Source organism: Pseudogymnoascus destructans (genome assembly GCF_001641265.1).
Source record: "Pseudogymnoascus destructans isolate 20631-21 unplaced genomic scaffold scaffold_38, whole genome shotgun sequence".
NCBI classification, from domain to species: domain Eukaryota; kingdom Fungi; phylum Ascomycota; class Leotiomycetes; order Thelebolales; family Thelebolaceae; genus Pseudogymnoascus; species Pseudogymnoascus destructans.
In genome coordinates, this window is record NW_020167557.1 from 47,661 (window position 1) to 73,762 (window position 26,102).

Below are 26,102 nucleotides of genomic sequence, written 5' to 3' on the forward strand. Positions count from 1 at the left end.
CCCCAGATATATGATATTTATTTGTTTATTTGTGTTACATATTAATCATATTTATATATAAACGCGCCGTTGTGGTACTGGAGTTTATTTGAGAGTACCCAGTAAAAACAATAAATAAATTCTATATACCCAGTTCCATCCCACGTGACCCGCCCAAGCCCAATCTAGAAACTCCCCACGTATGAGAACGGGCTGTAAACCCCCCCGTAAACCCCCCTGTTCTCATATGAGAACGGGTCAATTATGAGGCCTGCGGCAAGTCCTGGCATTATGCCCAGGCTCGCCGCAGGTGCCGCAGCGTGTGCGGACCAAGTCCGGCACGGCGGCAACGACTGCCCCAAACGGCAGAAGTCCTCCATGATCCCGGCGAGCCCGGCGTCCTCGAGGACGCCGGGCATCCTCCCTCCGAACCCTCTCTTTTCGCGGTCGGCCGCGGGGGATTCCATTGCTCGTCGTCGGGGCTGGCTCGGACACGCCAGGCACAGCCCTCCTCGGGACAAACGGCGGTTGCCCCGTCTTTGTCCCTCCTCTGGAGCCGCCAAGAGAACTTCTCCTTGACGGCCCAGCCGTCCAGGGGGCGGGACCAAGCGTCCAAGTCGAGGAACTCGCTACCGTCGACAGGGGCAGCGAGTTCGGCTAGCGAGGCCATCGTAGGAGGCAGGGGCGGGGGAGGCGGGGGAGTTTGTGCCTCGCGCGAGGGCTTCCGAGGGGTGTTTCGAGGGGGTCGGAGGAGGGAGGGAGCCTGGGAGGTGTCAGCGGGGTTCTGTGGTGGAGGGGAGGAAGGGAAGGGGGAGGAGGTTTGGGGGTCTCAATTGACCCCCGACTTACCGTGCAATTGAGCTGGTATATTGCCAGCTCAATTGCTTCAAAAAGGCCATATGAGAGCACCTACTCTCAAATGAGAGTACGCCTCTCATTGGCTCGTTAACCTTTCCAAAGGAGGGTTAGCGGCCGACTGGGTAGATGGAGTTTTCTTACCAGTTTACTGGGTATATCGAGTTTTTGCCCTTTATTTATTGTTTTACTATATCCCATGAGCCACCGGCCAGCCACAGAAACCTAACTTCCATCACACGTCCTAAGACATTCGGATTCAGGCATTTTCATGCTTGTCTGATATGTAAGTAAAGACCTGCAGTATCAGCTACTGGCTTGATACAGGTATCATGACGGATTTAGGTAGTTTCTTGCAGGATGCGCCAACTGCCGGTCGATGACTTCATCGATAACCACCAAGGTGGGGTGGCACTTGCCAAAACACTTACGATTCTTCAATTCTTCTTTCCACACATAATCTGGATTCATAGTTGAAATAATATCTCTTTGTCTCCAGTGAAAACCCAAGACAAAGCCAAACTATTCTCAAGCAAATTCTCGTAACAGTCAACCATGTCTTCAAAACCCGAGGATATCCGGACGGCGGACCTGCACAAACCCGTCGATATTGCCGAGTATCTATTTACTCGCCTTAAGCAGATCGGCTGTGATTCAATTCATGGAGTTCCAGGAGATTTCAATTTGGTCGCATTGGACTATATCCCCAAGGCTGGTCTCAAATGGGCTGGGAACTGCAACGAACTTAATGCCGGTGCGTGTTGTGTAGCTTCCCTAACCCATTCTATAAATACTAATAGATCATATTACAGCATATGCAGCTGACGGGTATGCGCGTGTCAAGGGAATCGCTGCCATCGTCACAACATTCGGAGTCGGAGAGCTCTCGGCGATAAACGGAATAGCTGGATCGTACTCTGAGCAAGTCCCAGTTGTGCACATCGTCGGCACCCCTTCGACAACGTCTCAGAAAAATGGGATTCTCTTGCATCATACCCTCGGCAATGGAAACTTCAACGTCTTCTCCGATATGAGCAAGGAGATCTCCTGTGCCATGGCCAAATTAACCCACGCAGATGATGCCGCGTCGCTCATTGACAACGCTTTGAGGGAATGCTGGGTGCAGAGTCGACCTGTCTACATTGCACTCCCGACAGATATGGTGCAAAAGAAGGTCGAAGGCAAAAGGTTGCAGACGCCAATTGATCTATCATTCCCCGAGAATGACCCTGAAAAGGAGAAATACGTGCTTGATGTAATCTTCAAATACCTCTATGCCGCTAAGGAGCCAATTATATTGGTGGACTCTTGCGCAATCCGCCACAGAGTGTTGAAGGAAACGCATGATTTCATCGAGAAGAGCGGTTTGCCCGTATTCGTAGCACCCATGGGAAAGAGTGCTATCAATGAAAGCCATCCCAACTACGGTGGTGTGTATGCAGGCGAAGGGAGCTTGCCCGAAGTCAGAAAGCGCGTAGACGCTTCTGACTTAGTCTTAAATATCGGTGCTATCAAGAGCGATTTCAACACAGGTAAGTTGCCCATAAATATCACCTACACGAGCCCTTCGAACTAACTATCCACAGGTGGCTTCTCGTACAAGACGTCACAGCTGAACACGATTGACCTCCACAGCACATTCACCAAAGTTCGCTACTCCGAGTACCCCGGAGTGAGCATGAGAGGTCTCCTGCGCAATCTCGCCAAAAGTATCGACACAACGAAGCTTACCAGAAGCGCAATCCCAGTCCCTGTGCCGAAGAACAGAGTCGCCGAGAATAGTGGCAGATCCGAGATTATCACACAGGCTATGCTATGGCCTACCGTCGGAGAATTCTTCGAGGAAAACGACATCGTCGTGACGGAGACTGGTACTTCCAATTTTGGTATTTGGGAGACGAGGTTCCCTCCAGGCGTCACGGCACTAAGCCAGGTGCTTTGGGGTAGCATTGGGTGGTCCGTCGGCGCTTGCCAGGGAGCAGCTCTTGCTGCGGTAGACGCAGGTGGAAAGAGGAGAACGATCCTCTTTGTCGGCGATGGCAGTTTCCAGCTCACGGCACAGGAAGTGAGCACCATGCTCCGGCTAGATCTCAAGCCAATCATCTTCATTCTTTGCAACGATGGATACACCATCGAACGGTTCATCCATGGAATGGATGCTGAGTACAACGATATCGCGACCTGGAAGCACAAGTCCCTTATTGATGCCTTCGGCGGTGCTGCCAAGGGAGCGAGGACGTACCAGGTTAAGACTCAGAAGGAGGTTAGGGATCTGTTTGATACTAAGGAGTTCAAGTCTGCGAATGTTTTGCAGCTGGTGGAACTCTTTATCCCGAAGGAAGATGCTCCAGGGGCTCTGAAGATGATAGCGGAGGCCAGTGCGAAAACGAATGCGAGCTAAGTTTGAAGTATGGGAAACAGTGGGGTATTAAAGGTCCAAAGTAACCTGTAACGTAAAATATAAGTGATCTTAAGTAGTATAGCTAATTGATACTTGAGTTATGAAATGTTCGGAATATGGGATAAATTGTTAGGAAATAATTGAGGTTAAATAAATAAGAAACAAACACGATAATATAAAATGTGCCTATTCTTTCGCATTTGAAGGGAAAACAGCTTTAAAACCATTACAATTTAATTATCATACTAGAACCAAATGCAAACCCAAGATAAATACATCGTAAATGACACGATAAAGTGTGGTTATTAAAATATTTCGCTCCTTCCAACCTAACATTAAGCACTGACGTCGTCACAAAAAAATTCGCTTGTTTATATATTCCGAAAGCGTGATGGGGGAAGCACCTGACTTCCACCGACATCGCCACATTTTAACAATCACAAAATGGCTGACACGAATAAGCGGAAGTCAGGGCCGGGAGATAGCAGAGATGATAAGCAAGGCAAGAGAAGCAAGGTATGTTCTGATTTTCGTTCGTTGTCCAATTCTCGTTGGTTCATTTGGGCGGCGTTTGGTCGGTGTTTGGTCAATATTGGGACGACGATGCACGTCGCCCAAGTCGAACAGCGTCAGGATAATATGCAATTGTGGCTCGGTTCATGTCTATCTCTGCGGAATTCGGCACTGTATCCCACGCCACGGCACACAATCTCATGAGTATACTGACATGATCGCAGGGCGGGTCAGGTGGAAAATGGCAAACGCCACACCAAAAGAGCAAAGCCAACACTCCACGGGGCGGTGGGAAGATTGAGCCTGGCGATGCGGGAATCTGGGCTACCTGCATGAAAAGCAAAGAAGGGAAAGCTACGGAGGAATTGAAGAGCCTCTTTGAACATGTAAAGTCACGCGGCACGAATTGGCGTGGCATAACTGACCACCTATCCAGTCTGCCGAGAAGTTCTACAATATTTCACCTGTGAAAGAAGATGATGATGAAGATGAGGATATCGAAGCCTCCATTCGGAAAGAGATCAGCGGCATGGCGGCGACGAAGGATGCGCCAAAGATGTTCCAGCCCGTCTTCCTGGATGTGCAGTGTGTGCTGTTCTTCAAGCTACAGCCTGCAATTGAGCCCGTCGACTTCGTCCATCGGATATGCGAGGAGGCAGCGAGTAACCCCACTGGAAGGACACACAGATTCCTGAACAGGCTGACGCCAATGACACGTATGGGGCGAGCGACGCAGACCGACCTGGAGGCACTGGCTAGGGAGGTCTTACAGAAACATTTTCGGCTAGTGGATGGAGACGGGACGGAAGGGAAAGCGGGCGAGTGTGATGCCCAAGATTTCTGCTCGGTAAGTCTTTTTTAATTCAGCTTTCGTGGTTCTAGACGTGCGTGTTGGAGTGGCTCCTTCGAGGCAATCATGGTCAAATTCTGAGTCTATAGCGATGGATGCAGGCACACGTGCTCAAATCATATGCACTCTGGGAGAGACATCTATACTGACACATCACAGTATGCGATCCGACCAACAATCCGCAACCACAGCCTCTTAAAGCGTGATGTTGTAATCAACACTATCGCAAATCTCATCGATAAGTCCCACAAAGTCTCGCTCACTAACCCAGACAAGGTTATATTGGTCGAACTATACCAAGTAAGTGCATCCCCCACTGCCGGCATACCAGTCCGCAGATCTCATCCCTAGCTTCGCGCACTCCGTTTGGCAGCTCGGTTACACGATGTGAGAGCTACGCGATGCGATGCCCTCAGGGTCCATACTTTAGCTCCACAGCTGTATGCACACGCTATGATTTGGTCTCGGCATTCCTACCAGTTTGAAGGGGTCAACCACAGAACTAACTTTTGAATTACAGAATGTTTGTGGCATGAGTGTCGTGGGAAGCGATTGGGAGGCACTTAAGCGCTACAACCTCAACGAAATTTACTTGCCCACTCCCAAACCGGGGCCGGCGGCACCTGTAACAGAGGGGGTCCCTGCAGCGGAACTTACGGCGCCAGATCTGGCAACGAAAGACGAGACACACGTGCCCGATGAAAACACTGTTGCAGAGCCGACGGCGGCGGCACCGTAGGAAGCAGTGTCCCTCTAGCTATATTGACCCTGTACTCATGCATACAATGGAGCAGTATATAACTGAAATGCACCCCTCACTTAGTTCTCAATTCCACAGTGAAATTCAAATCAAACCCCGCAAGCGATTGCGATAGCGATTCGAGCCCGTGCTGCTCCCGTTGTCGCGGGCAGCCGGTGTCGAACCCTGCTCGCCTATTGCAATCAGCGAAGCTAGGCTACGAAGATAGGTCCGTTTCAAGATGCAGTCTCTATTTCCATGCCCAAAACATGAACGCTTCGGTCCGTCGGCAACTAAAGTAGCACCCTCAGTTGATGCAGGCCAAGGATGCAGACCCCAACGCACGTCGATCGCTTTAGATTGTCGCACCCCAGCAGCTGGGCCATATTTGGTGTGGAATGCGAGTTGTTCCGGGTCCTTCCTCGTCTAAGCAAGGCTACGCATTGTAGCGCATCTGATAATGCGGTCGAAGCGCGACGGTGGATGATGCACTGTCAGTTCCGCCATAGCCGTTTGAGACTCTATATGCAGTTTCGGGAACTGGCTGTCTGGGCACCAGTGTACGCGAGTTGTTAAATCCTCTAAACTGGCGGTGAGCGTGGATCAGACACCGAAGATAAAAAAACTGATATTCAAGTCCATCCAAAGTGTATCCATTCGCTTACAATCCCCGAATCGAATGGCGACCGGGAAGTGTCAACTGAGCTAACCGCTTTGCGGCAATTTTGACGAGGCTTGTAACGTGTGATGAGCTTATATGAACGGAGCTTCGTCCCCAGCACTCTCATGAAGCCCAGTGATGCGCCAGAGGGAATTCCGGATGTAGCATATACGGGTTGTCAGCCCGTATTTCTTGCCGCCACCAAGCTACCAGCCGAGCCGATGGGTGGGGTCCATGATGGGACGGAAAATGCTGCTGAGGTCAGAAGATGAACGCGGCGCCATACAGACAACAGAGCACGTTGGAAGCAGGCAACAGCAACGTGCTTCTAGAATAACCTCGCTTATCTTCTCCCATGCTTCTTGATGCATGCTTCGCTATTCCCGAGCGTCTGATATGGAAGAAATGCCCCATCCCCGTCATCTCTCCACACAGCCGCCAAGCAATTCGTCTTGTTTCAAGAGGCGGGCGATGCGAACTTAACTAGTCTCCGCTACCTAGCTCCGGCTGGGTCAACATGGCACCACTCTCGGGTCGGATATACTCCACGAAGAGAAATTTCGCGTCTTGGAACCTCAAACCACAATCGTGTGCGTATGAGAATGGAAAGGGACAGGCTAACGAGTAACGCCATCTGCCGTTGCCAGTGCTCGCTTGCAGTGATGGATTCCTGCATTGATCAGCGTGCAGGATTTGCCTGGTGGATGAGACATAAAACACGGAATTATATTTGAGATAATCCAGAGTTGCATCGCTGACGACTGGCCGGCCTCGCGAATTGCTACAGCCCCTCCAGTTGCCACGAGCCTTACGACACGGCGTTCGTTATATCTTGGCTTTCTCTAAAATCGAAGCAACTTTCGATAGAGGGTGTGGCGGAATTTTACATGTGCTTCTATCTGCTTCTCAACTCCAAAACTTCTCTAGTAGAAGCTAACTTGCGCACTTGCTGGATGCAAAAGAAGCATATGAAAGTGGATATTCGTTTTTAGACTGTTTACCCGCTTTCTCAGATCCTCCAACTCCTCCACCTTCGCTAATCCTTACGTCATGAGGTACGAGGTGGGTAGGCAAATTACGAAAAATAAGCCCTTACCAGACTGAAGCACACCCAGGCCCAAATGGCGCTCATGGCTGGATGGGCCCAAACCCACGAATAGGACAACACGGCTAGCGAGGCCATGACACGCTGCCGAGGATATCCCATGTTCATTCTGCCGCGACGGGATCTGATTCTCCCCAAAATGAGTATAAGCGAGGCGAGCTCTCTTTTATGTGGCTTGCTCCCACTTGTAGCTGGGCTCAAATTGCTGTTGTGATAATGTGCGTAGCATCTCACTGCATATCCGCGTTTCCCTAGCCTGCCTTCAACATCGTAAAGGAGGGTTTCTATTCGTCTACACAGCAAAAGACCGGAGCTATTGTGGAAATTCATTCAATGGACCCTTTCTCATCTGGATCAAACGCTCCCCGCTTGCTGCCGCGTGGACGATCTTCTCGGGGTATGTCTGGCGTACCTGCTCGTACTTTCGTCTCGAATCTCCCGAAAGAGCGAAGAGCGCCGGGCCCGACGATACAGCCACATTTGAAGCGCTTTCTTATTTTGTAGGATTTGCAGTGGCTCTTCGCTTGATGGCACCATTTAGGATTCAGCATCTCGCTGATACCGCTCACGCACCTGATGGCCGTCGGCCTTGTCGGAGGCAGGGAGAGAGATATTACTCTCATATTTGGCTGAAGCTGCCCTTGTCAACACAACCCTTGAACTATTCATCTCGACGTTATTATTCTCCGTATAATATGGAGTCTCCATGCTGTCATGCTGATACTGGTTTGTATACCGTCAACTATTGTGCTCCCGCATGAAGGTCGAGTTTCTTACCGACATATTCTTCAAAAGCCGGCCCTCGACTATCAGCGATGTATACGCTGCCGATACTCCGCCTCAAAGGCGTTGTAGGGCAAATTGTACCAGATGCTACCCTCGAGTCCGTCCATGAGATCCCGTCAACACATATTACCCGCCTTTATACCCTGAATATATCTGGCTCTCGGCAGCTTCTCCTGTCTCTTCAGCCGTCATTAGCAGTGCGTCTGCTTCGAAACGAGCAGGCACTGATGTTATGTGAGGCAAACTTAATACAGTACTTGAGCAAAACGCCAGCTGGCACTACCATAAAATCACCGCCTGAAGAGGAAGGCTCAAGTGGTCCATTGCTGTCCTCGTTGATACCTAAGATGCTAAAACATTCTTCCAACACCAAAGAGATGGGCTATCCGTATACCATCTTCGAGCAAGTATCAGGATCATCATTATCATCCCAATCCATCTACCTCACAGTGTCGGAACGGCGTCACGTCGACAACCAAATCGGGAAATTGGTGAGGGACTTGGCGTTAAAAACATCGCCGACAGGTACCTTCGGCCCTGTGCTTAAAGTATGCAGGGATCCCCCCGCACAGGATGCATCTTCTGGTGCAGGCGCTGGAGGAGCAGAAACTTGGTCTCTTGCCTTCGACGCACTCGCAGAAAGCATTCTTCGAGATGGAGAGGATATGTCCGTCTTGCTGCCATACGAAATCATTAGACGACAATTCTCTCGACTGTCTTGGCGACTCGAAGCAGTGACGATACCAAGGTTAACACTACCCGATGCGGGGGATGATGCGGTTGTTTTGGTGGAAAGGAGGTTGGAAGAAGGGCCGTTATCGCCGGAAGACTCGGTGCGAGTCACTGGGCTACGACATTGGAGTCGGGGCGTCTTTGGCGATCCGTTGATGTCGAGTTGCTTTGAAAACCCGACCGAGAGTTTCTCAGCTGGGTGGAAAGGGGAGGCCGACGAAGATTTAATAGAAGACCCGGAAGGCGCCAACACACGGATGATGTTATATCGATGCTACAGAGCCATCATAGATATAGTGATCGAATACTACCGCCCACGAAACGAAAGCAGCAGATTCGAAATGGACGCAAGGAAGAGGCTGACTGGTGTACTTACGGAGTTGGAAACGGTCGACATGGAAGGCAATCAGACACCGAAACGAAATAGGTCTATGGCGGCTGCTGATATGACTATGGTGAAGAAACTGAAGGTGGAGAGCGACGGGGAGTAACATATTGGGTATTGAGAAGAGCGGAGGCATTATATACCCATAAAAGCTAGAGGAGCATAAAGAGGAGCATAAAAGCTAGAGGAGCATAAAAGCTAGAGGAGCATAAAAGCTAGAGGAGCATAAAAGCTAGAGGAGCATAAAAGCTAGAGGAGCATAAAAGCTAGAGGAGGGGGCGTACATAGATTGGATCATATTTGGAATTAACTACTTATCGCGACTGGCCGGCCAGTGAATCGTCCTCATCACGAGGAAGTTTCATCCCCATCATACCCATGATATTGCCGCCGGGCCCAGCCATCCCAGCCTGGCTCTTGAAACTCTCCAGCAGATTCTTGGCCAGATTGAAGTCGATGTCGACTTCTTCATCGCTCTCATCCTCCCAGTCCTGTTTTCCAAGTAGGTCTTTGCCTTTCGATCCCCCCGAAGCTTCGCCCTGCAGTGCTGCAGTTTCCCTTGGTTTATGATCGAGTTCCAGTGCACCAGCTTCCCGTAGCTCGGCGCCAATTCTCTTCATAACCTTCCTAATCTCTTCAGCCTCGTCCTCCTCTTCTTCATCATCGGAGTCGAAATCATCCTTGGTATTTGACTGCCGCTGCAATTTCCCTTTTGCCGCATTCGTACTGTCCCCCAGATCAGCCGCAGGCACCCCCATCATCTCCCTCACCAGTCTTGCAAACTCGTTGGGATCAAAGGAAACATCCTTATCTCCATCTTCGTTTTCGTCTTCGTCCGAATCATCCTCATCATCATCGTCGTCAAAATCCATCTCATCCATCTCGGCCCCATCTACTCCGGCATTATCGTCGTTCAGAAATGACTCGAAGCGCTGCACCATCTTCTTCAAGTCCTCCTGAGTTTTCGCGTCTCCAAACCCAGAGGGCGCACTTGGCCCAGCAGACCCTTCAGGTACAGTGCCGCTTCTCACGCCTTTATTACCCTGCAATTCCTTCTCAAAATCCTCAAAGTTGATATCCAGCCAACTTTCATCGTCCTCTTTCATGCTGTTTGCCCAGCCTTTGATTTCGGCATCCGTTGGTAAATATTCTCCTTGGGAAAGATCTTCTATCAATATTTGCATTTCGCGAACAGAGCGGTGGTCGCGCTTAATGCTATCAGTAACCAACATTTCGAAACCAGAGGTAATCTTCATCCCTAGTTCTAACCTTGGCAAGTCCGCCGACTTTGCTGGATCAGACTTGGCTTTTGTTTCGTTCTCTGAGAATATTGGCTTCCATGCTCGTGGAACTTCAAATTGCTGTGACTTTAGTTGAGCATAGAGGACCTTTGTAAACTTTACGCTCACAGTAACCAGATCGTCTGGTGGGAATACCAGGCCCGAAGAAGGACCATCAAGGGGCTTTAGGCCTATTGGGTCTCTCAAATAAAACGCCTCAACTGCGGGTGCAACAGCCGCAGGGCAATTGTGAATGATGAAGGCTAGTTTCCGAGGTATCCTTGTGAGCGCGGAGTGCATCGAGTTGGAAATTTGGGCTGGGTAGTTCCGTAAACGGAAAAAGGCTTCTGTTTCCACGGGAGGCGAGTTTATAATAACATTTGGCGAGTCCTTTATTACGTCAAGGGCTTCTTGAAGTGTCAGAGGCCTCGAGACAGGGCTGGTTTTGGCGTTGGCCGACGCTGTGGTGGCGGCTGTGAGAGGAATGATCCGTAATTTTTGGTTATTAATCCACACCTAGAGATTAATTAGAATTGTTGTGAAAACCGAAATAAAACATCACATGCCCTATTATCTGCAATCTCTGGATTGAGCCAACGAGGAAGCGCGTTTGCAGCCTCGATGAGTAGGAATTCTCCATCCGTATCAACAACTTTGACCCATAAGTCTGAAAACAGCTTGGTGAGTTCCCGGAGAATGTACACAATCAACCACTCGTCCTCGACCGAATCTCCATAATTTGTCAGACCGCGAAGGTGCATTAATCCTTGGAAAGTTAGTAATTGTGGCGGGGTAAACCATTAAACAAGTTTCTCACCAGACGATTGCTCCAGCTTCAAGTTGAAGTCATCTCGTTGCCATATATAATCTTTCAATAGAGCCCCTGTCAGCTTCGTTGCTTCCTTTCGAACAAGTTCGAGGCGAGCAAGTACTTCTTTTTGTGCCAATGATGTGTTGATGATGAAAAGAGTATATTCCACAGAGTCATCCGGAAGCCTTTTTGGAAACCCATCAAAGCCTTCCCCGAACCATTTCAAATCATCTTTTTGCCCGTCCATGACTTAATTAGAAGAACACGCTTGCCTGCCTGTAATAGTTTGCAGTTGAGGCGAACTGGAGGAGGCGATGTCATGTGAAATAATATTGTCAGTAACTGGATGGGATGCCCCACAATTGTGATGGAGAATTTAAGGTTCGGCCGGGGCATCTGCATAATTGCCTGAGGCTGCCACGTGATGGATGATGTGAATGTAAACAAAGACGCGAACCTGCAACTACTCAAAGTCGCGATTTCTACCAACTTTAAGAATACTAACCCCACGACTCAGTATTTAGGAACTGCGACCGGCGTTCATTGCTACAGCAATTGGCTTATTATATTTCAATACCAACGACCGCATTACTATATTTTACCGTTAACGGAGCTCTGAGAGCTTCTTAATTCCCCACCATGGTACAGCCGGGTATTGGGCTCGACACGCCTCGAACAGAAATTGGAGATGCGACATACCTCAACAACCCCTATTTCGACATATCTGAAGAGCAATCATTTCAATCGCCTTCGAAAGATAACAATAACCTCGTCCAGCAATTACAAAATGGCCGCCGAGGCATCAACCTGAAGACTCCACGAAGTCGCGCGCCTTTTGGAGACAGGCGCAATACGAATAATAACGGCTTCGGAGGAGAGTTCACACCTTTGCTGAAAAGCGCTACAAGAAACAACGCTCTGAAGTTAGGCAAGGAAAATGGTGTCCCAAGAACTCCAGCGTTCCTCAGGCCCGGTGGCTTGGACAACATCGCGGAGGACTTAAGCCCAGTGCCGAACATGGACTCGACGTACGCCGACTCGTATGCGAGTGGAACGCCTATACCCCAGATTGATAGCAGCAGCCTCGCATCGACGCCGCTGGCTATGTTGCCGCGGCGGGCCGAAGGAGCGAATATACTTCAAGACGGCAACCAACTCTCACTGCGTGAGCAAGAGAACGTGATCGACAAAATCGAGAAGGAGAACTTTGGTTTGAAACTGAAGATTCATTTCCTGGAAGAGGCTCTACGGAAGGCAGGGCCAGGCTTCAGCGAAATGGCATTGAAGGAAAACACAGACCTCAAAGTGGACAAAGTCACCATGCAAAAGGAATTGCACCGCTATAGGAAGACATTGACTACTGCGGAACGCGACCTTGAGTCTTATCGTCAACAAATCCTGGACATGCAAGAGAAGGTGAAGCGGAGGCACGCCGATGAAGGCGCACAGGAAGAGCTGGATCTTCTCCGCCAAGCTCTACACGATAAGGAAATTGAAGTGCAGGACCTACAACAAAAACTCGAAAGCTCAGCAGATCAAAACGAAGACGTGCAGAAGTTACGGGACTCGGTCACGGATTTGGAACACGATGTTCGCGAGAAAGATCGGATGATAGGCGAGCGAGATGACCAGATTGATAACCTGAAGGCTCAAGTCAATGAGGGCGACGACGAAGTCTTGGAACTCGAAGAGAAGGTCAAGGCAGCTAAGCGGAGAGAGATTGAGCTGGAGGAGAAGGGCCAGTGGAACGATGAGCTTGAAGAAGCCATGGAAACCATTTCAGACCTCGAACAAGACATCAAACTGCTCCAAATCGAGCTTGATGATGTCAAGGACAACCGCGAAGAATTGGCCTCTGAAAAGGAACGCGCGATGGCAGACCTTGAGGAGCTTCAGGATGAATTGGCAAACAAGTCCATCACAACAAAGGGACTTAGCCGCCAAATCGAAGAGAAGGCCAACCGCTTGCAGGACGACTTGGAGGACCTTCGTGAAAAGCACGAAGCGCTGGAGCAGGAGCACAAGTCAAAAATCCAAGAGGCGGATAGGCTACAACAGAGAATCACAGATCTTGACCAAAGCGGAAGTGCCCGGGAGATTAAGCTTCGCGAAGAGTTGGATTCAGCCGTCAAGGATAGAGACCATGCAGAAAGCCAGCAGCATGCGCTCGAGGCCCAGCTGAAATCTGTCCAAACTGAGCTGCATCACATTACGGATCAAAAAGATCTCCTCCAAGTTCGCCACGATGCACTGACTGCCGAATCCGCCCAGCTCCAGATGGAGTTGTCACGAGCAAAGGCTAGAATCGAAAATCTTGAAGAGGATCTACAGAGCGAGAAGTCGTTGTCGCTACAAAATGAGCGCGAAGTCAGAGAACAGTACAAATCAGAAATTGATCGTCTGCATGACGAGATTGAAGATCTTCGTGCTGATGTTCGAGAGAAGGAACGTTTGTACGATGACGATAACGACAAGTGGGAGAGCGAGCGCCGCACCCTTGAATCGCAGCGAGATCTAGCAGAAGAACAAGCGGAGGGCCTGAAGCTTACCATTGAGAAGCTGCAACAGGTTGAAGGTGCCCTTTCCGGCAAGGAATCGAAATTGCAAGAGGCTGTTTCCCTGGAGAAGGAGAGGCATTTACGCGAAGAGGCTCTCTTGACGAAGCAAATCGACGAGTTGACCTCGGATCTGCAGGTTCGCCAAAACAGCTTGGACGAGGCTCGATCGGAGCTCTCCAATGTGAGAGAGGAGTTGCGACTCAGCCAACGTGAGCACAAGTCTCTTTCCGAGAAGATTGAAGCTCTGGAGGACGAAATTGAGGTTCTTCAAACTTCTTTGGACGAGGAGAACGACCGCGCGCAGGTTAACCTAGAGACCGCCAAACACGAGTCTGAAGCCCTTCAACAGCAACTAGACCAGCTGAAACAAGATGTTGCAAATGTCGAATCCAAGTCAAACTCAACTTCGATCCAAGAGCAAAGCTCATCTCTCAAGGCTCTTGAGACAAAGCTGGCTCAAAGCACCAAGAGTGAACAGGCCCTACAAGACCAGCTTGCCAACATCAACCTCGAGATGCACTCTCTCCGCAACCACTCCAACGAGTTAGAAGCAGAGCGAGACGAGATCAAGAGCCAGCTGCGTGATCTAAAATCGCAAGACGACACCTTCCGCGCCGACCAAGAGAAGATCGAGCTCCGCACCGCCAAAATGAAGCTCGACGTCGAAGTCCGGCGTCTCCGCGACGAGACTCGAGTCCTCTCCGAGCAGAAGACCATGATCGAGGTCGAACTCCAAAGCGAGCGCGACCACGCCGACGCCGACCACGCCAACTTCAAGCAGCGAGAGACGGAGTACATCCAGCGCGAATCCGCGACCAAAGAAACCATCCGCACCCTCAAACGCCAGATCAGCTCCCTCGAGCGCCAATCACATAACCTCGAACTCTCCATCCTCCAAACTTCCTCCCCCCACTCCGCCTCCACCGGCTCCATCCACCAGAGCGAAATCCTCGAAGTCCGCTCCCAGCTCGCTACCGCCCACCAAACGCTCAAAGACCTGCGCGCCCAACTCAAGGAAACCGAGCGCAACGCGGCCAAGAAACTCACCTCCGCGCACCTAGACCATCAATCCCAAGCCGCAGAATGGGATTCCGCGCGCTTCACGCTCGAGCGCGACCTCAGCGCCGCGCTCTCCGCCAAATCAGCCTTGGAAGCGCAGGCCACAGCTGCTGAATCCACAGCCGCACGCTTGAAAGCCAAGATTGCACGCTTGGAACAGGAGTTACACGCTGAGCGCGCGACGGCGGAGGGGGATCGCACGATGGCGCTCGAACGACACGATTTGCACGAGATGCTGAGGGAGACGCAGGTCCAGGCCGATAAACTCGAACTCGCCGTGCAAACCCGCGATGCGTCGCTCGCGGCGCTGACTACGACCGAAGCGTCGCTGCGCGCGCAGTTGAAGCGGATTAGAGAGGGGAGGACGGTGCAGAAGGAGCGTGCTACGCGCGCCATGACCGAGCTTGAGGGGTTGGAACGGGAGTTCCGCGGGGCGAAGAGGGGGTGGGAGGCGGAGAGACAGGGGTTGACGAGGGGGGTGAGGTTTGCGAATTCGTCTTCTGTGTTAGAGGGGGGTGCGGAGGCGGAGGTGAGGCATGGGAAGGAGCTAAGAGGATTAGCGATGCAGATTGAGTGGTTGAGGGCGAGGTGTAGGCGTGAGGAGGGGTTGAGGGCTGATGCGGCGTATGCGAAGAGGTTTATGCTGTTGCAGGTTGAGTTGTTTGGGGCTTGGTATGTCTTCTTCTTTTTCTTTTCTTTCCCCAGTTACTTTCCTCTTTTCCGTTGTCCGATATCTTCAGACACCACAAGTGAAGAGCATGTCTAACAACCACCCAGCAACCAAGCAGACCTCCAGATCCTCGCCCAAATGGGCATAACACCCGACCGCACCACCCTCCCTCCCCGCCCCTCCCTCCGCCGCGTGGGATGGATGGTTATCGCCTGTATGCGAATGAAGCGCGGCGCAGAGGCGTGGGCGAAGAGTAGGAAGGTGCATGAGAGGATTGTGGGGACGTTTGAGGGGATGAGGAGGGCTAGTGTTGGTGGTGGTGTGGGGAGGGCGGAGAAGGGGAGGGGGGGGGGAGGAGTTTAGATCCCCCTGCGTCTGCGGCTGTGGTTGCTAAGAAGGAGTCGAGGAGGGTTAGTGAGTTAAGGAGGGAGTGGTAGGGGGTGTCTGTGTTGAGAAATGTTTGAGGATGCATGCATGGGATGTTGGAGTGGCGTATGGCTGTTGGGGAGGTTGTGTTTTATATTGTACTCTGCTGTTTGATGTCTATATGGCTGGCTGGCGTTTGGATGGATGGAAGGATGGATGGGTGGGTGCATACCAATTAGCATGTTGATTATGAAGCCGTCATGTTCGCCTTGCTTGCTTATTATCTTGATGTTCTGTTCGCGCTCCATTTGGTGACCTGCGATGCGCTCACTCCTCAAGGTAACAAGATAACATGATCAGTTTCAGTCAGCCAGCCCGCCCGGCTTATTCAGCGACAACATGGTAAGTACACTAGTAATGTCCTCGATTCCATCTACGCTATCTACGCTACCAACAGACACCACGCTGCACGGCGCTATACTGTACGAGTAGAAAACCAGGCATCATCACAACGCATCATCGCAACGCAGCGCATCTAAAGTTCAGTTCAACGACAATAAAACAAGCAGTAGCGCGCATAACGCTAGCCCTTTCTCTCTCCCTTCCTTCCCTTTCTGATTCTAGTCCATCCCATCCCGGTACCTGAGACCTTGAGACTGTACGACGGTTTTTTGAGTATTCGAGTGTCGTTTGGAGATGACCTGTGCTTCGTTCCGATTTGTATCTGTGCCGGGTTTCCGCTATCCTTCATGGCGCGGTGGCAGGGAGTATAACTTGTGAGAGGGGGGTTTACATGACGAAGAGGAGGTTTGTGTCTGCGTCCGCCATTAGCACTTATTCAAATCAAACCCCCCGAATCCAAACCCCACTCGAGGGCCTGGAATAGGAAAGGGGACAACCTACCCAAAGGATGACTACAGCTCAACTGCGGCTTCTGCGTATACTTGGTCGCCAACTCATCCCTAATACTATTAAGCAGCTGCACATAGCTCTGCTGCGGATTCTTCTTCATCGCCGTAATAAACGCCCAGCTCATCGCCCCCGTCGCCTGCGACGCAATCGACGCATCCGCACTCGTCTGATCATCCTTGCTCCCACTCCACATCACAACATCCGCCGGCGACGTCTTGGTCGCCACCGTCCTATTGTAGGCCTCATCCCCACTAGTAGCTTTCTTAAAGAAGCCCGCCAAGTTGCTGGCCACGCCGCCCATGTCGCCGCGGGAGTACGAGGAAATAACGTTGAGGAGACCTTGACCGGCTTCTTTGGCGAGGTTGGGCTCTTTGAGAATGCCTTGCGTGGAGTAGATGTAGGGGAGGTCAAGGGCGGTGCCGGAGTGGCAGGAGTCGAAGATGGCGGTGAGGCGCACGCCGGGGGAGAGGGGGGTCACCATGATGCGGTGCATTTCGTCGTCGACGATGTGGCCGACTTGGCGGAAGTCGACGGGGTAGATGACCTCATCGTAGCCGTCGGGTTCGTCGCCGTCGAGGTCTTTGGTTTGGCCTCCGTGTCCTTGGTGTTCGTTAGTAACAGTTCCACGCAGTACGTAGGTAAGTAGGGCGGGGGGATCCCAGTGACAGAGAGAAACAGCGGATACGGACATACCGGAATAATGAAAAAACAACGCATCATTCGGCCTCGCATCCTTAACCAACCAATGCATCGCCCTCAGAATATTCTGCTTCGTCGGCTGGCTCATCGGGTTCTGCAGATCATCCGTCAGGATCACCATGTCCTCGCGCTTATACCCAAAGTTCTCAAACAGGTACGATGACATGTTCTTCACGTCGTTGATGCACCCGCGCAGCTGCCCGCGCTGCCCGAAGTAGTTGATCCCGATCAGCAGCGCCTTGCGACGGCCCGTGCAGTTCGAGTATTGGAAGTTGTAGTCCTGGGGGGCGCCGTGGCCGAAGCCTTGGGGCGTGCTGGGTGGAGGGGCGGGCGCTTGGTGGTTGCCGTGCACGTAGGCGTTGGAGTTGACGGTTGGCAGACCTGGAGAAGGGTGGTTGTTAGCTTCGTGTATTTCTAGGTTTTCTCGCCGGTGTGGTGTTCGTACCTGGTCTGCCATACTCGGGGCGGTTCAGGGGAACACCGTTGTATCCGCCGTATTGCTGAGGAGGCGGCTAAGAAGTCTTGTTAGCTTATTGCGGAGATGACCATCATCAGAAGCTCTATTTACCTGCTGCTGCTGGTAACCACCACCATAGTGCTGCTGCGGCGGCGGACCCTGCTGGTATCCGGCGCCATACTGCTGCTGCTGGGGAGCGCCGTAGCCGCCGTATTGTGGTTGTCTGTTCAAGGGTGTCAGCTGGATTCGGACGCGAGTGCAAACCTCGAGCCTACGACTGGTAATGCTGTTGGGGCGGGTACTGCTGCTGAGGAGGACCATATCCACCACCGCCGCCGCCGCCGCTGCCGCCACTATAACCCGCGCCTGGATACCCCGACATGGTTTGGATTTCTTGCAAAGGCTGTGAGTGCGTGTGCGTGTATGTGTGTGTGAGTGTGTTTTCGTGAGGTTTTTTGGTGATGTTGGAAGTGGCGACTGATGGACAACAGACGCGGGCTTTTCCGTGTTGGTCGATTCGATGGAGAGGGAGGAGGAGCGAGGTGAGGTCTGGCGGCGGGACTTTGGTTTGGCCGAGCTGTCTGAGGGAACTTATAGTCTCGGCGGGTAGGGGATCAGGGACATGCAAGACAAGACAGCGGAACAACAAGGGTTCGGCGACTGGAACAAAGGTGATGGATGTGCAGGTGGGATATGCAGGTTGTTTTTACAGATTGTTTATTTGGGTGGCGGTTGGTTGTATGTGGTTGTATGTGGTTACGGAGTTAGCGATGAGGCTGCTGTGGCTGCTGTGGCTGCTGACTAATACCATCTCCTCCCCCCCGCAAATACCCCAATAGCCCTTACCAATTCAATCAAATCGGACAGATGGCCGAGCGGTCTAAGGCGCGTGACTCAAGAACTTACAATTCTTCTGGTCGATCATTAACGCCTAGTGCATTCACGTATCGAAAGATTCGGGGGTTCGAATCCCCCTCTGTTCAGATCTTTTATGGTTCTTTTTTGGTCCTTTTTTGGTCCTTTTTTGGTTCTTTTTATGCCCTTTTTTATGTCCTTTTTTCCCCCCTTTTTTGTCCTTTTTTCCCCCTTTTTTTGCCCTTTTTACCACCCACCCATCGGCCAGACCGTCCTCTGTCCCACCCACCTCGCCTCCATCGTCTCGTGTAGTACCCACCCCACCCGCCCCACCCACCTCATCTTCGGCCCGGCGGCACCGAGGTCCGTCACCAGCTGTGTGCGGGGCGCGGCGTGGCCGATGTGCCACACCTGAGCCACACACCGCCGCAACCCACAACACACGCCAATCACCCACGATCGGCCCGGAGGAGGGACCTTGCTGCCACGAGAGAGCAGTGCTGATCAGACTTTGGAGATGCTGGTTGTGCCCAGTGCTGAGGATGGGAGGGTATTTGTACTGCTTTGGGATGTTCAGCTCGGTGGTGTTGTTGGCATGGCGGCGGTGCAGGAGGTGGAGGGGGGGCATGATGTGTGGAGTTCTCACTCCGTGCCCTGGAATAGATAGGGGCGCTGGTTTTACTGATGCCCTAGAGCTGCCTCACCCTTAGGCTGGTGAAACAGGGCACTCTGGCCCCTGAATTAGCTTAGGGGAATGGTGTCACAGTATATAGAGTAGTTATGGTATGTAGCTACTTTGGATATGCATCTACTGAACCTACCAAGCGCACTTCAACATGATGCCCCTATTCACTGCTGATGGTAATCACCCACGAACATGCACATATCATGGACGGTACACTGCTTGCTTACTTTGAATTCGGTTGTACATATCTATCCAACAGTATAGTACAATACATACATCTAACACATTTTCCGCCCATCCATCATACACCTCCACACCTACGCCCCTCCCCCATGTTTATCCATCTCCCCCTCCACATCCCCATGCAAATCCTGACTCCCCCCCCTCGCCACCATTTCCGCCTTACTCGGCCGAAACGGCCACCTCATAAACTCCTCAAACATCTCCCTCAACATCTCCTCCGTCAAGCTCCTCACCGTCAACATCTCCAAATCCACCACCCCCCCCCGCCCCACATCCCTCAACGCCGGACACCGCGGCAGAATCCACTCCTCCGCCCCCGGCGCCAGCGCCCGCACCCCAGCAACCACACTCTGCTTCGGCATGATAAACAGCGCCGCGAGCATAAACTCAAAGTAGTCGTAGCAACCCAACCCCTCCGCCCTGAGACTCGGCCAGATGCTGCGAGGCTGGAAATCCAGCAGTGCCATCGGTTGCGCAGGCGCGAATTCCGACCGCTTGACAATCAGCGGCTCCATCGCGCGGCGATCCCACACCAGAAGCGCCGGCTCAGCCCGGTGCCCGCGACGCTCTTCGAGGCGCTGGATAACAGCCGTCACCGTCGCGCGCGCCCCCGACTCCAGCGCGCGGCGCCACTCCCGTATCCCCTCCTCCACCCTCTGCATGCCCTCCTCGCGCCCCGGATCGCTCGACGCGCGTAGGGCAGCCCACTCGTTTTCAAGCGCCTCGTAGCTATCCAGCCGTGACTCAACCAAATCATTCACGACCCCCACCGCTTTCAGGCGCCATCGTAGGGCTTGCAAGCGTCGGAACTCCTCTGTGCGGCGCCTTGTGCCGTCGAGCGTGACCTCGGGCGTCGCGCAGTGGTGGGATTCCACTTCATCGTAGAAATCGGGGAATTCCCCGGCCGCGTACCGTGACTCGAGGGTCGCGAGCTCGTCTTCGAATGGGCGTCGGATGCCGATGTTGGGGGTGGTGGCGGCGAGTTGCGAGGTGCGCGCTTCCCTCTCCAGGATCCCCTCGCGGTGCGGCGGGGTGTGCAGGCCTGCAGCTGCCATGGCGGGGGCGACGCGCTGGCCGGAGAGCATGTCGATTGCCTGTTCGCGGCGGTAGTTTTCTGTTTCCAGGTCCCCCCCCGCGACTTCATGGATGTATTCGCACGAGATCTCGGCTTCAATGCTGGATTTCCGCCGGTTGATGATGAGGCGGGGGAGGACGATGCGTTTCTCGAGATCGTGCATCCAGATTAGCATGCGCACTTGCCCGTAGCCTTGGAAGACGGAGTGGGCGCGCGTGGCGGTGAGGAGTTGGTGGACGACCAGGGTGGTGACGGAGGGGAAGCCGATGTAGGGGCGGCGCGGCCAGTACCCTAGGTTGGCGGTGACGAGGAGTGTTGTGTTGGGGTTTTCGAGCGAGGGGTCGCCGGGGGAGAGAAGCTTTTGGTGGGGAAGGTGGCCGTCGCGTTCGAGCTTGTTGAGGTTGTTCCAGATGATACCTGACATGGGGAGAAGCTTGTAGGTGGAGTCCTTTTGGTTCAATAGGGGCTCAAGGTACGGCTGCTTATATGTCGAGGAGTCGGGCTCCATGAGGATGTGAGTCCTGGGCTTCACGATATCGTGCAGTTTAGACGACCACAAGCCAACTCCGGGATTGATGTCAATTATATCACACCCCTTGTGCTTCTCAAGGCTCGGAGCTAGTCGTTGTATAATATCATCTGGTTGGGATTAGCTATAGAGCTCTGACAGGTCCCAGTGCAACATCCATACCACATAATTCCTCGCCGATAATATTCTGACGGGCTTTGTCTCCGCGTTTGCCAAACGCAATGCGTGATAAACTTCTGACGCTTTTCCGCTTGCTGGTTCCTAGGCGAATCTTGTTAGTACCGGCCTACTCGCGTAGTGTACAGTTTTGTGTCCCCTACCTGCATCTGTCTCCGCTTCGCCTTCTGGCATCGCGGCTCGGGCTCCATGCAACACATCTTCAAATGTTTTCTTCAGAAGCGGCCCCTTAAGTATTCCGGCATCACTTCTCTTCTTCCTCGGTTTTGTTGATGGGGTCCTGGGTTTCGGCGGAATCCCACTATTACTCCCCCCCCTCGACGTTCCTGCATCGCTCCTCAGTTTGCGCGTTTTCTTGCCAGTTTTTGGGCCCTCAGCAACGGACTCATCAGTCTTCAGTTGTTTCTGCCCAGACTTGGAGCCACCTGTCGCACTTGTCGCTCTAACCGGACCTCCATCGCTGTATGCTCGAATTAATCCTGTAGCTGGCCGGCAGCACGGATAAGTGAGGGCTGCGATAGGACGTAATCGATTTCGTCGTCTATTTACGAGACGAACAGCCAACATCAATTCTGATTGCACTGTTTGCGAATTCGAGTGGCTCTGGCGACGGGGATATTATGCTATTTTGAAGTATCGGAACTGACGTTGGCATCTCGAACAATCAAAAAGGATGCAGGGACGACCGCCTTAATTCTGCCCTCGAAATGTGACAAACCGACTCACCGCCCTAGCCTCGTCGGCCTGTCGACCAACAAGGTACAACAACAACCGCCATGGAACCTGCGTCAGCTGAAATCGCATCGTTTGCCTCAGCAAACTTCGGAGCTCCCCAGGCACCAGCCAACCTTCCCGATCTTTCTGGGACCTCCCGTGATGGTTAGGGAGTGTTGCCTCAGCTTTTCATCATCAATCATCAAACCTCATAACCCCGCCGAACATTCTACAACCCCGCAGTACCTACAATTATCACGAACAAAAGATGGGAGGCTCTTCGGCCGAGGCAGCGATGCCGATGAGCATTGCAGAAATTGCTGCGCGCGCCCAGGACTTCGAATATGACCCTTACATCAAGCTCAAAGTCTGGTTGAGGACTGCTGAGCTCTTACTGCGCGAGGTTTGCCTCAACATCACATTTGCATGCATGTAACCGCTGACAGTATTGCGCCAGGCCCAGATATACGAAGACGAAGGCAATATTCAACAAGCTTATATGCTCCTCATGCGATTCGTTATCTTGGTCGCCGAAAAACTCTCTGCTCACCCCGACAGTAAAGATCCCGCGAACAGAAGGGCGCTGAAGTTGATGATCAAGTCCATACCCGACGCCGTAGATCGACTCGAGATGCTTAAACCGAGGATTGTCGCTCGATATGATGCTTGGCAAACCACACATGAAGGATGGGATGAACCTGCGGCAGATTTATGGGATGGCCAGAGACGCGGGCCTATGAGACGACCCTCAAAATACGCGGAAGCGGACCCTGCGATTGCTGGAAGAGCAAAAACCTTGGAAGCATCTGAGCACAGCGGCCTTGCCGTCAAACTTGCACACAAAGAAATTCGGAGACGAGACGATATTCGGAGAACAACCCGGCAGGGCGACGACAGAGATCAAATGGGTTATGAAGGGGGTGACGACGGCGTCGACTTGCAGCGCCGTATGGAAGATACCAGGAGGAAGATGGATTCCAGAGATCGAGACACGGACGGAACACGAAAGAAGCTCACGAAATTACACCCATCAGCAAGCGAACCAAGTTCATCGGCGCCGCGCAGCAGCGAATACAGATACCCTTCGATTGCCAAGTCAAGGCCGTTTAAGTACGAAGACAAGCCCGCCGAGATCGAGAGGAATTTCGGCAGAGAATCCGCACCTCCAGTCCCTTCAAAGCAAGTAATCAAACCCACGATATCATGTGAGTCTCCAGCTCCGTTGCGGCCAGCGAAGCTTCTCAAGGACGCTCCACCAAGCTCCACCCCCTCCCCGGTCGACGACCCCTCCGCATACACATTCAAACCATCCGCTTACCTCGAAAACGGCTCACCTCTCCGCACCCTATTTCTTCCTACCATGCTCCGCGAGTCCTTCCTGTCCATTGCGCGGCCCAATACCCAAGCGAATCTCGAGACATGCGGTATCCTGTGCGGGACCCTCATCTCCAACGCGCTTTTTATTTCACGACTGGTGATACCCGAGCAAGAGAGTACCTCTGATACCTGCGAGACGACGAATGAAGGGGCACTGTTCGACTATTGCGACAAGGAGGATCTGATGGTCTTGGGCTGGATTCATACGCACCCGTCTCAAACGTGCTTTATGAGCAGCAGGGATCTGCACACACATTGCGGGTATCAAGTGATGATGCCTGAGAGTATCGCGATTGTGTGTGCCCCGAGCAAGAGTCCCTCGTGAGTCCTCCCCATGTACTGTCTCTAACCGGTTATGCAAAGCTAATATCTACACAGTTGGGGCGTTTTCCGCATGACCGATCCCCCAGGCATGAAGTCGGTGCTGAATTGTAGACAGACCGGACTATTCCACCCACATCCGGAGCCTAATATCTACACCGATGCGATGAGGCCAGGGCATGTTTTCGAGACACCAGGACTGGAATTTAAGGTCGTGGATTTGAGGCCCTAGGCAGAGATAGTGGCGGGATAGACTTAAGATATGGCATGAAATGGCTGGAGCATAGCAGAGTGTTGGCGTCTTGGGCGACGAAGCATGGGCTAGACACGGCGTTCAATCTGCCAATTGGCAACCAGGCATTGCAGTTATTTGCTTCAGGAGACAATGGTACATCTTTCCATATCTCAGAAGTCGAATACAATCAATCCTATGATACAAGCTGGCCCCGGCCTCTCCCCGTTACCACATCACCCCACTATATGTATGTATATCTTTCAACCCCAACCATTCCCTCTGTAACAGACTGTATCCCATTGTACCGTCCAGTCGCTCATAGATCGCTACCCCAACACACTTAATCCTACCCGAGCACCCTCAAGTAGAACCTATACGTCGCTATCAAAATCAACACCCACATCAGCACCTTCACCCAAGGGTTCTCGAGCCACGACTTTGACGCAATCCCATCCAGCGCATCTTTTGGAGTCGTGTGTGCCCCCGATTTCTCAGATCGATGCCCAGTAAGTCCGCGATCGTTTTGGTGGTCTTGGTAGTCGAGGTATGTCTTGTGACCTGACGTCTCGTAGGTGGGGAAGTCGAGAGGGGGATCGTTGGGGTCGAACTTGAAGCCGGGGTTTTCGGTCGTCGGGGTAGTCATATTCGATTTTCGAGAGGAATTAGATGATGTTGGTGAGGAATTGCAACTTTGGAAGTTGTGGAATTAATGAGGAGGCAGGTATTGAAGGGTGGTTGTTGGGTGCGATATTCATGACGTTGAGATGACGATTTATCATATGACGACGGTAGCTTTCGAGACATTTATCTACAAACCTGAAAGTAATAACTCCCTCAAGTATGTAACTCTGTCATATTAGTAGAGGAATAAATTTTGATCTTAATGGTGGTAATCGGGACTAGTTGGTGGCACTCGTGATGGTTGAGGTCGGCGGATAACCACCAAACCACACATAAGTTGGAAAGTGTACCATAGATGATTTGTTTCAAGTCCTTGATTAGAGTTGGAAGAGGTCAGTTGGAAGCTTCTACATAGCTCAACCAAGTCTGCCTCGTTCGGAATTGTCGTGCTTATGACTGACCCTCCTTACTGTTTTTCGTCCGCCGCCGGACAGCTTCATTATCTTTCCCTTTAAGCAGCATGGTTTCCTTCCCCTCCTCCACCTGGGACGTATTATTGTCATTCGGGTTGGCAACCCAGGTATCCACCACTTCCCTAACCTCCTTCACTGCCTTCTCCTCCATGACTGATTCTTTAACCTTCCTAATATATCCAAAATATACTCCGACTTCTGCCACGGCCACCAATATGCTTCCTGCAAAAGATAGTGCCAGTCGAGCGGGAGTGCTCCACCACTTCGAAACCATCCACAACGCCGCAGAGCATGCAATGATGGAGACGAGAACGTTGAGGATAAGGGTGAGCTGGCGAGTGACATCGTCATAGGTTATTTCATCATCGGGTGAAGCTTCGATATATGCTTCTGTCGAGGCGAAAGCAAAGGCTGGTGATGTCGCTGGTAGGTTCCTCGAGTATGTTTCCGACGCCGGGGCTGGCTTTGTCAATCGGACATAGTCGCGTTCTTCAGCATCGCGCCGGAGCCGGGCCATGAGAGCTTTGTATTCGGGAGTTTGCGTGGGTTTAGGAGGCGGAGGGGGTATATAGACATGAGACCCGCGGAGTAGGGCGTCGAGGTGGCATGGTATAGCATTGATAGACTTAAGCTGTCGGGAGAGGGCGACGATTTGGAGGTGGCTTATAGGATTGCCAGGCTTTGGATCTTGTAAGGACGGCTCGCTGGAGGGATTTTGCTGAGAGATGATTTCGGATTGGGGTATTTGTGCTGTCTGTGTTTCCTCTCCTCTCCTAGAATCTTGAATATCGGTTTTGATTGCGCCTGCTTCGTTGGAGCCTGGGGCCAAGGCTGCATCTTCATGAATACCCTGGGAGGCAACTGCCCCTGTGGTCATTGTAGATGTCTCGACGTTGCGAAGACCCTCCACAATGACGGGGGTCATCGTAAGTAGCACCATGTCGACCGAATTATAACTTTGAAGCCAAAATAAAGTGGT

The 26,102-nt window shown here is 52.2% G+C and overlaps 13 protein-coding genes across 13 annotated transcripts; 5 read left to right on the top strand and 8 right to left on the bottom strand.

Moving 5' to 3' along the window:
- Position 1: 1 nt before the first annotated feature.
- VC83_09219 (uncharacterized protein) lies at positions 2 to 649 on the bottom strand (the record flags this gene model as incomplete). Its single annotated transcript, XM_024472664.1, has 2 exons — positions 2 to 461; positions 503 to 649. The coding sequence occupies 2 exons, from the start codon at positions 647 to 649 to the stop codon at positions 165 to 167; spliced, it is 444 nt and encodes a 147-aa protein (XP_024319768.1). The 3' UTR covers positions 2 to 164.
- Positions 372 to 3,380, top strand: PDC1 (Pyruvate decarboxylase). The gene is made up of 3 exons (XM_024472665.1): positions 372 to 1,588; positions 1,647 to 2,366; positions 2,421 to 3,380. Exons 1-3 carry the CDS (start codon positions 1,390 to 1,392, stop codon positions 3,233 to 3,235), a joined length of 1,734 nt encoding a protein of 577 aa, XP_024319749.1. The 5' UTR covers positions 372 to 1,389; the 3' UTR covers positions 3,236 to 3,380.
- Positions 3,381 to 3,679: 299 nt separating this feature from the next.
- VC83_09221 (uncharacterized protein) lies at positions 3,680 to 5,337 on the top strand (the record flags this gene model as incomplete). Its single annotated transcript, XM_024472666.1, has 5 exons — positions 3,680 to 3,751; positions 3,973 to 4,134; positions 4,185 to 4,595; positions 4,758 to 4,898; positions 5,119 to 5,337. The coding sequence occupies 5 exons, from the start codon at positions 3,680 to 3,682 to the stop codon at positions 5,335 to 5,337; spliced, it is 1,005 nt and encodes a 334-aa protein (XP_024319750.1).
- A 2,303-nt stretch (positions 5,338 to 7,640) lies between these two features.
- Positions 7,641 to 7,886, bottom strand: VC83_09222 (uncharacterized protein; the record flags this gene model as incomplete). Its single annotated transcript, XM_024472667.1, has 2 exons — positions 7,641 to 7,826; positions 7,881 to 7,886. 2 exons carry the CDS (start codon positions 7,884 to 7,886, stop codon positions 7,641 to 7,643), a joined length of 192 nt encoding a protein of 63 aa, XP_024319747.1.
- Positions 7,887 to 7,918: 32 nt separating this feature from the next.
- VC83_09223 (uncharacterized protein) lies at positions 7,919 to 9,112 on the top strand (the record flags this gene model as incomplete). The annotated part of the gene is made up of 1 exon (XM_024472668.1): positions 7,919 to 9,112. One exon carries the CDS (start codon positions 7,919 to 7,921, stop codon positions 9,110 to 9,112), a length of 1,194 nt encoding a protein of 397 aa, XP_024319748.1.
- A 184-nt stretch (positions 9,113 to 9,296) lies between these two features.
- On the bottom strand, positions 9,297 to 11,428 carry VC83_09224 (uncharacterized protein). The gene is made up of 3 exons (XM_024472669.1): positions 11,104 to 11,428; positions 10,853 to 11,052; positions 9,297 to 10,802 (listed from the first exon to the last, which is right to left on the bottom strand). Exons 1-3 carry the CDS (start codon positions 11,342 to 11,344, stop codon positions 9,321 to 9,323), a joined length of 1,923 nt encoding a protein of 640 aa, XP_024319745.1. The 5' UTR covers positions 11,345 to 11,428; the 3' UTR covers positions 9,297 to 9,320.
- Positions 11,429 to 11,572: 144 nt separating this feature from the next.
- VC83_09225 (uncharacterized protein) lies at positions 11,573 to 16,062 on the top strand. The gene is made up of 2 exons (XM_024472670.1): positions 11,573 to 15,386; positions 15,492 to 16,062. Exons 1-2 carry the CDS (start codon positions 11,737 to 11,739, stop codon positions 15,745 to 15,747), a joined length of 3,906 nt encoding a protein of 1,301 aa, XP_024319746.1. The 5' UTR covers positions 11,573 to 11,736; the 3' UTR covers positions 15,748 to 16,062.
- Positions 16,063 to 18,534, bottom strand: MCA1 (Ca(2+)-dependent cysteine protease). Its single transcript, XM_024472671.1, has 6 exons — positions 18,094 to 18,534; positions 17,930 to 18,041; positions 17,807 to 17,873; positions 17,356 to 17,742; positions 16,654 to 17,262; positions 16,063 to 16,565 (listed from the first exon to the last, which is right to left on the bottom strand). The coding sequence occupies exons 1-6, from the start codon at positions 18,198 to 18,200 to the stop codon at positions 16,540 to 16,542; spliced, it is 1,308 nt and encodes a 435-aa protein (XP_024319744.1). The 5' UTR covers positions 18,201 to 18,534; the 3' UTR covers positions 16,063 to 16,539.
- On the bottom strand, positions 18,535 to 19,301 carry VC83_09228 (uncharacterized protein; the record flags this gene model as incomplete). Its single annotated transcript, XM_024472672.1, has 2 exons — positions 18,535 to 19,084; positions 19,131 to 19,301. 2 exons carry the CDS (start codon positions 19,299 to 19,301, stop codon positions 18,920 to 18,922), a joined length of 336 nt encoding a protein of 111 aa, XP_024319742.1. The 3' UTR covers positions 18,535 to 18,919.
- Positions 19,302 to 19,675: 374 nt separating this feature from the next.
- Positions 19,676 to 21,949, bottom strand: VC83_09229 (uncharacterized protein; the record flags this gene model as incomplete). Its single annotated transcript, XM_024472673.1, has 3 exons — positions 19,676 to 21,315; positions 21,368 to 21,466; positions 21,526 to 21,949. 3 exons carry the CDS (start codon positions 21,947 to 21,949, stop codon positions 19,676 to 19,678), a joined length of 2,163 nt encoding a protein of 720 aa, XP_024319743.1.
- Positions 21,950 to 22,364: 415 nt separating this feature from the next.
- Positions 22,365 to 24,026, top strand: VC83_09230 (uncharacterized protein; the record flags this gene model as incomplete). Its single annotated transcript, XM_024472674.1, has 3 exons — positions 22,365 to 22,499; positions 22,554 to 23,794; positions 23,852 to 24,026. The coding sequence occupies 3 exons, from the start codon at positions 22,365 to 22,367 to the stop codon at positions 24,024 to 24,026; spliced, it is 1,551 nt and encodes a 516-aa protein (XP_024319759.1).
- A 343-nt stretch (positions 24,027 to 24,369) lies between these two features.
- On the bottom strand, positions 24,370 to 24,672 carry VC83_09231 (uncharacterized protein; the record flags this gene model as incomplete). The annotated part of the gene is made up of 2 exons (XM_024472675.1): positions 24,370 to 24,375; positions 24,439 to 24,672. 2 exons carry the CDS (start codon positions 24,670 to 24,672, stop codon positions 24,370 to 24,372), a joined length of 240 nt encoding a protein of 79 aa, XP_024319758.1.
- A 428-nt stretch (positions 24,673 to 25,100) lies between these two features.
- Positions 25,101 to 26,063, bottom strand: VC83_09232 (uncharacterized protein; the record flags this gene model as incomplete). The annotated part of the gene is made up of 1 exon (XM_024472676.1): positions 25,101 to 26,063. The coding sequence occupies one exon, from the start codon at positions 26,061 to 26,063 to the stop codon at positions 25,101 to 25,103; it is 963 nt and encodes a 320-aa protein (XP_024319761.1).
- Between the last annotated feature and the right edge of the window lie 39 nt (positions 26,064 to 26,102).

What these genes read in the sequence shown, in the direction of transcription:
- VC83_09225 (XM_024472670.1), top strand. Translation starts at nt 11,737, where the DNA reads ATGGTACAGCCGGGTATTGGGCTCGACACGCCTCGAACAGAAATTGGA. An exon ending in GTTGAGTTGTTTGGGGCTTG is followed by an intron (nt 15,387 to 15,491) that starts GTATGTCTTCTT and finishes ACAACCACCCAG; the next exon opens with CAACCAAGCAGACCTCCAGA.
- VC83_09224 (XM_024472669.1), bottom strand. Translation starts at nt 11,344, where the DNA reads ATGGACGGGCAAAAAGATGATTTGAAATGGTTCGGGGAAGGCTTTGAT. An exon ending in GAAGCTGGAGCAATCGTCTG is followed by an intron (nt 11,053 to 11,103) that starts GTGAGAAACTTG and finishes TAACTTTCCAAG; the next exon opens with GATTAATGCACCTTCGCGGT. An exon ending in CAGAGATTGCAGATAATAGG is followed by an intron (nt 10,803 to 10,852) that starts GCATGTGATGTT and finishes ATTAATCTCTAG; the next exon opens with GTGTGGATTAATAACCAAAA.
- MCA1 (XM_024472671.1), bottom strand. Translation starts at nt 18,200, where the DNA reads ATGTCGGGGTATCCAGGCGCGGGTTATAGTGGCGGCAGCGGCGGCGGC. An exon ending in CCCCAACAGCATTACCAGTC is followed by an intron (nt 18,042 to 18,093) that starts GTAGGCTCGAGG and finishes ACCCTTGAACAG; the next exon opens with ACAACCACAATACGGCGGCT. An exon ending in GAGCTGTAGTCATCCTTTGG is followed by an intron (nt 16,566 to 16,653) that starts GTAGGTTGTCCC and finishes TGGCGGACGCAG; the next exon opens with ACACAAACCTCCTCTTCGTC.
- PDC1 (XM_024472665.1), top strand. Translation starts at nt 1,390, where the DNA reads ATGTCTTCAAAACCCGAGGATATCCGGACGGCGGACCTGCACAAACCC. An exon ending in CTGCAACGAACTTAATGCCG is followed by an intron (nt 1,589 to 1,646) that starts GTGCGTGTTGTG and finishes ATCATATTACAG; the next exon opens with CATATGCAGCTGACGGGTAT. An exon ending in CAAGAGCGATTTCAACACAG is followed by an intron (nt 2,367 to 2,420) that starts GTAAGTTGCCCA and finishes AACTATCCACAG; the next exon opens with GTGGCTTCTCGTACAAGACG.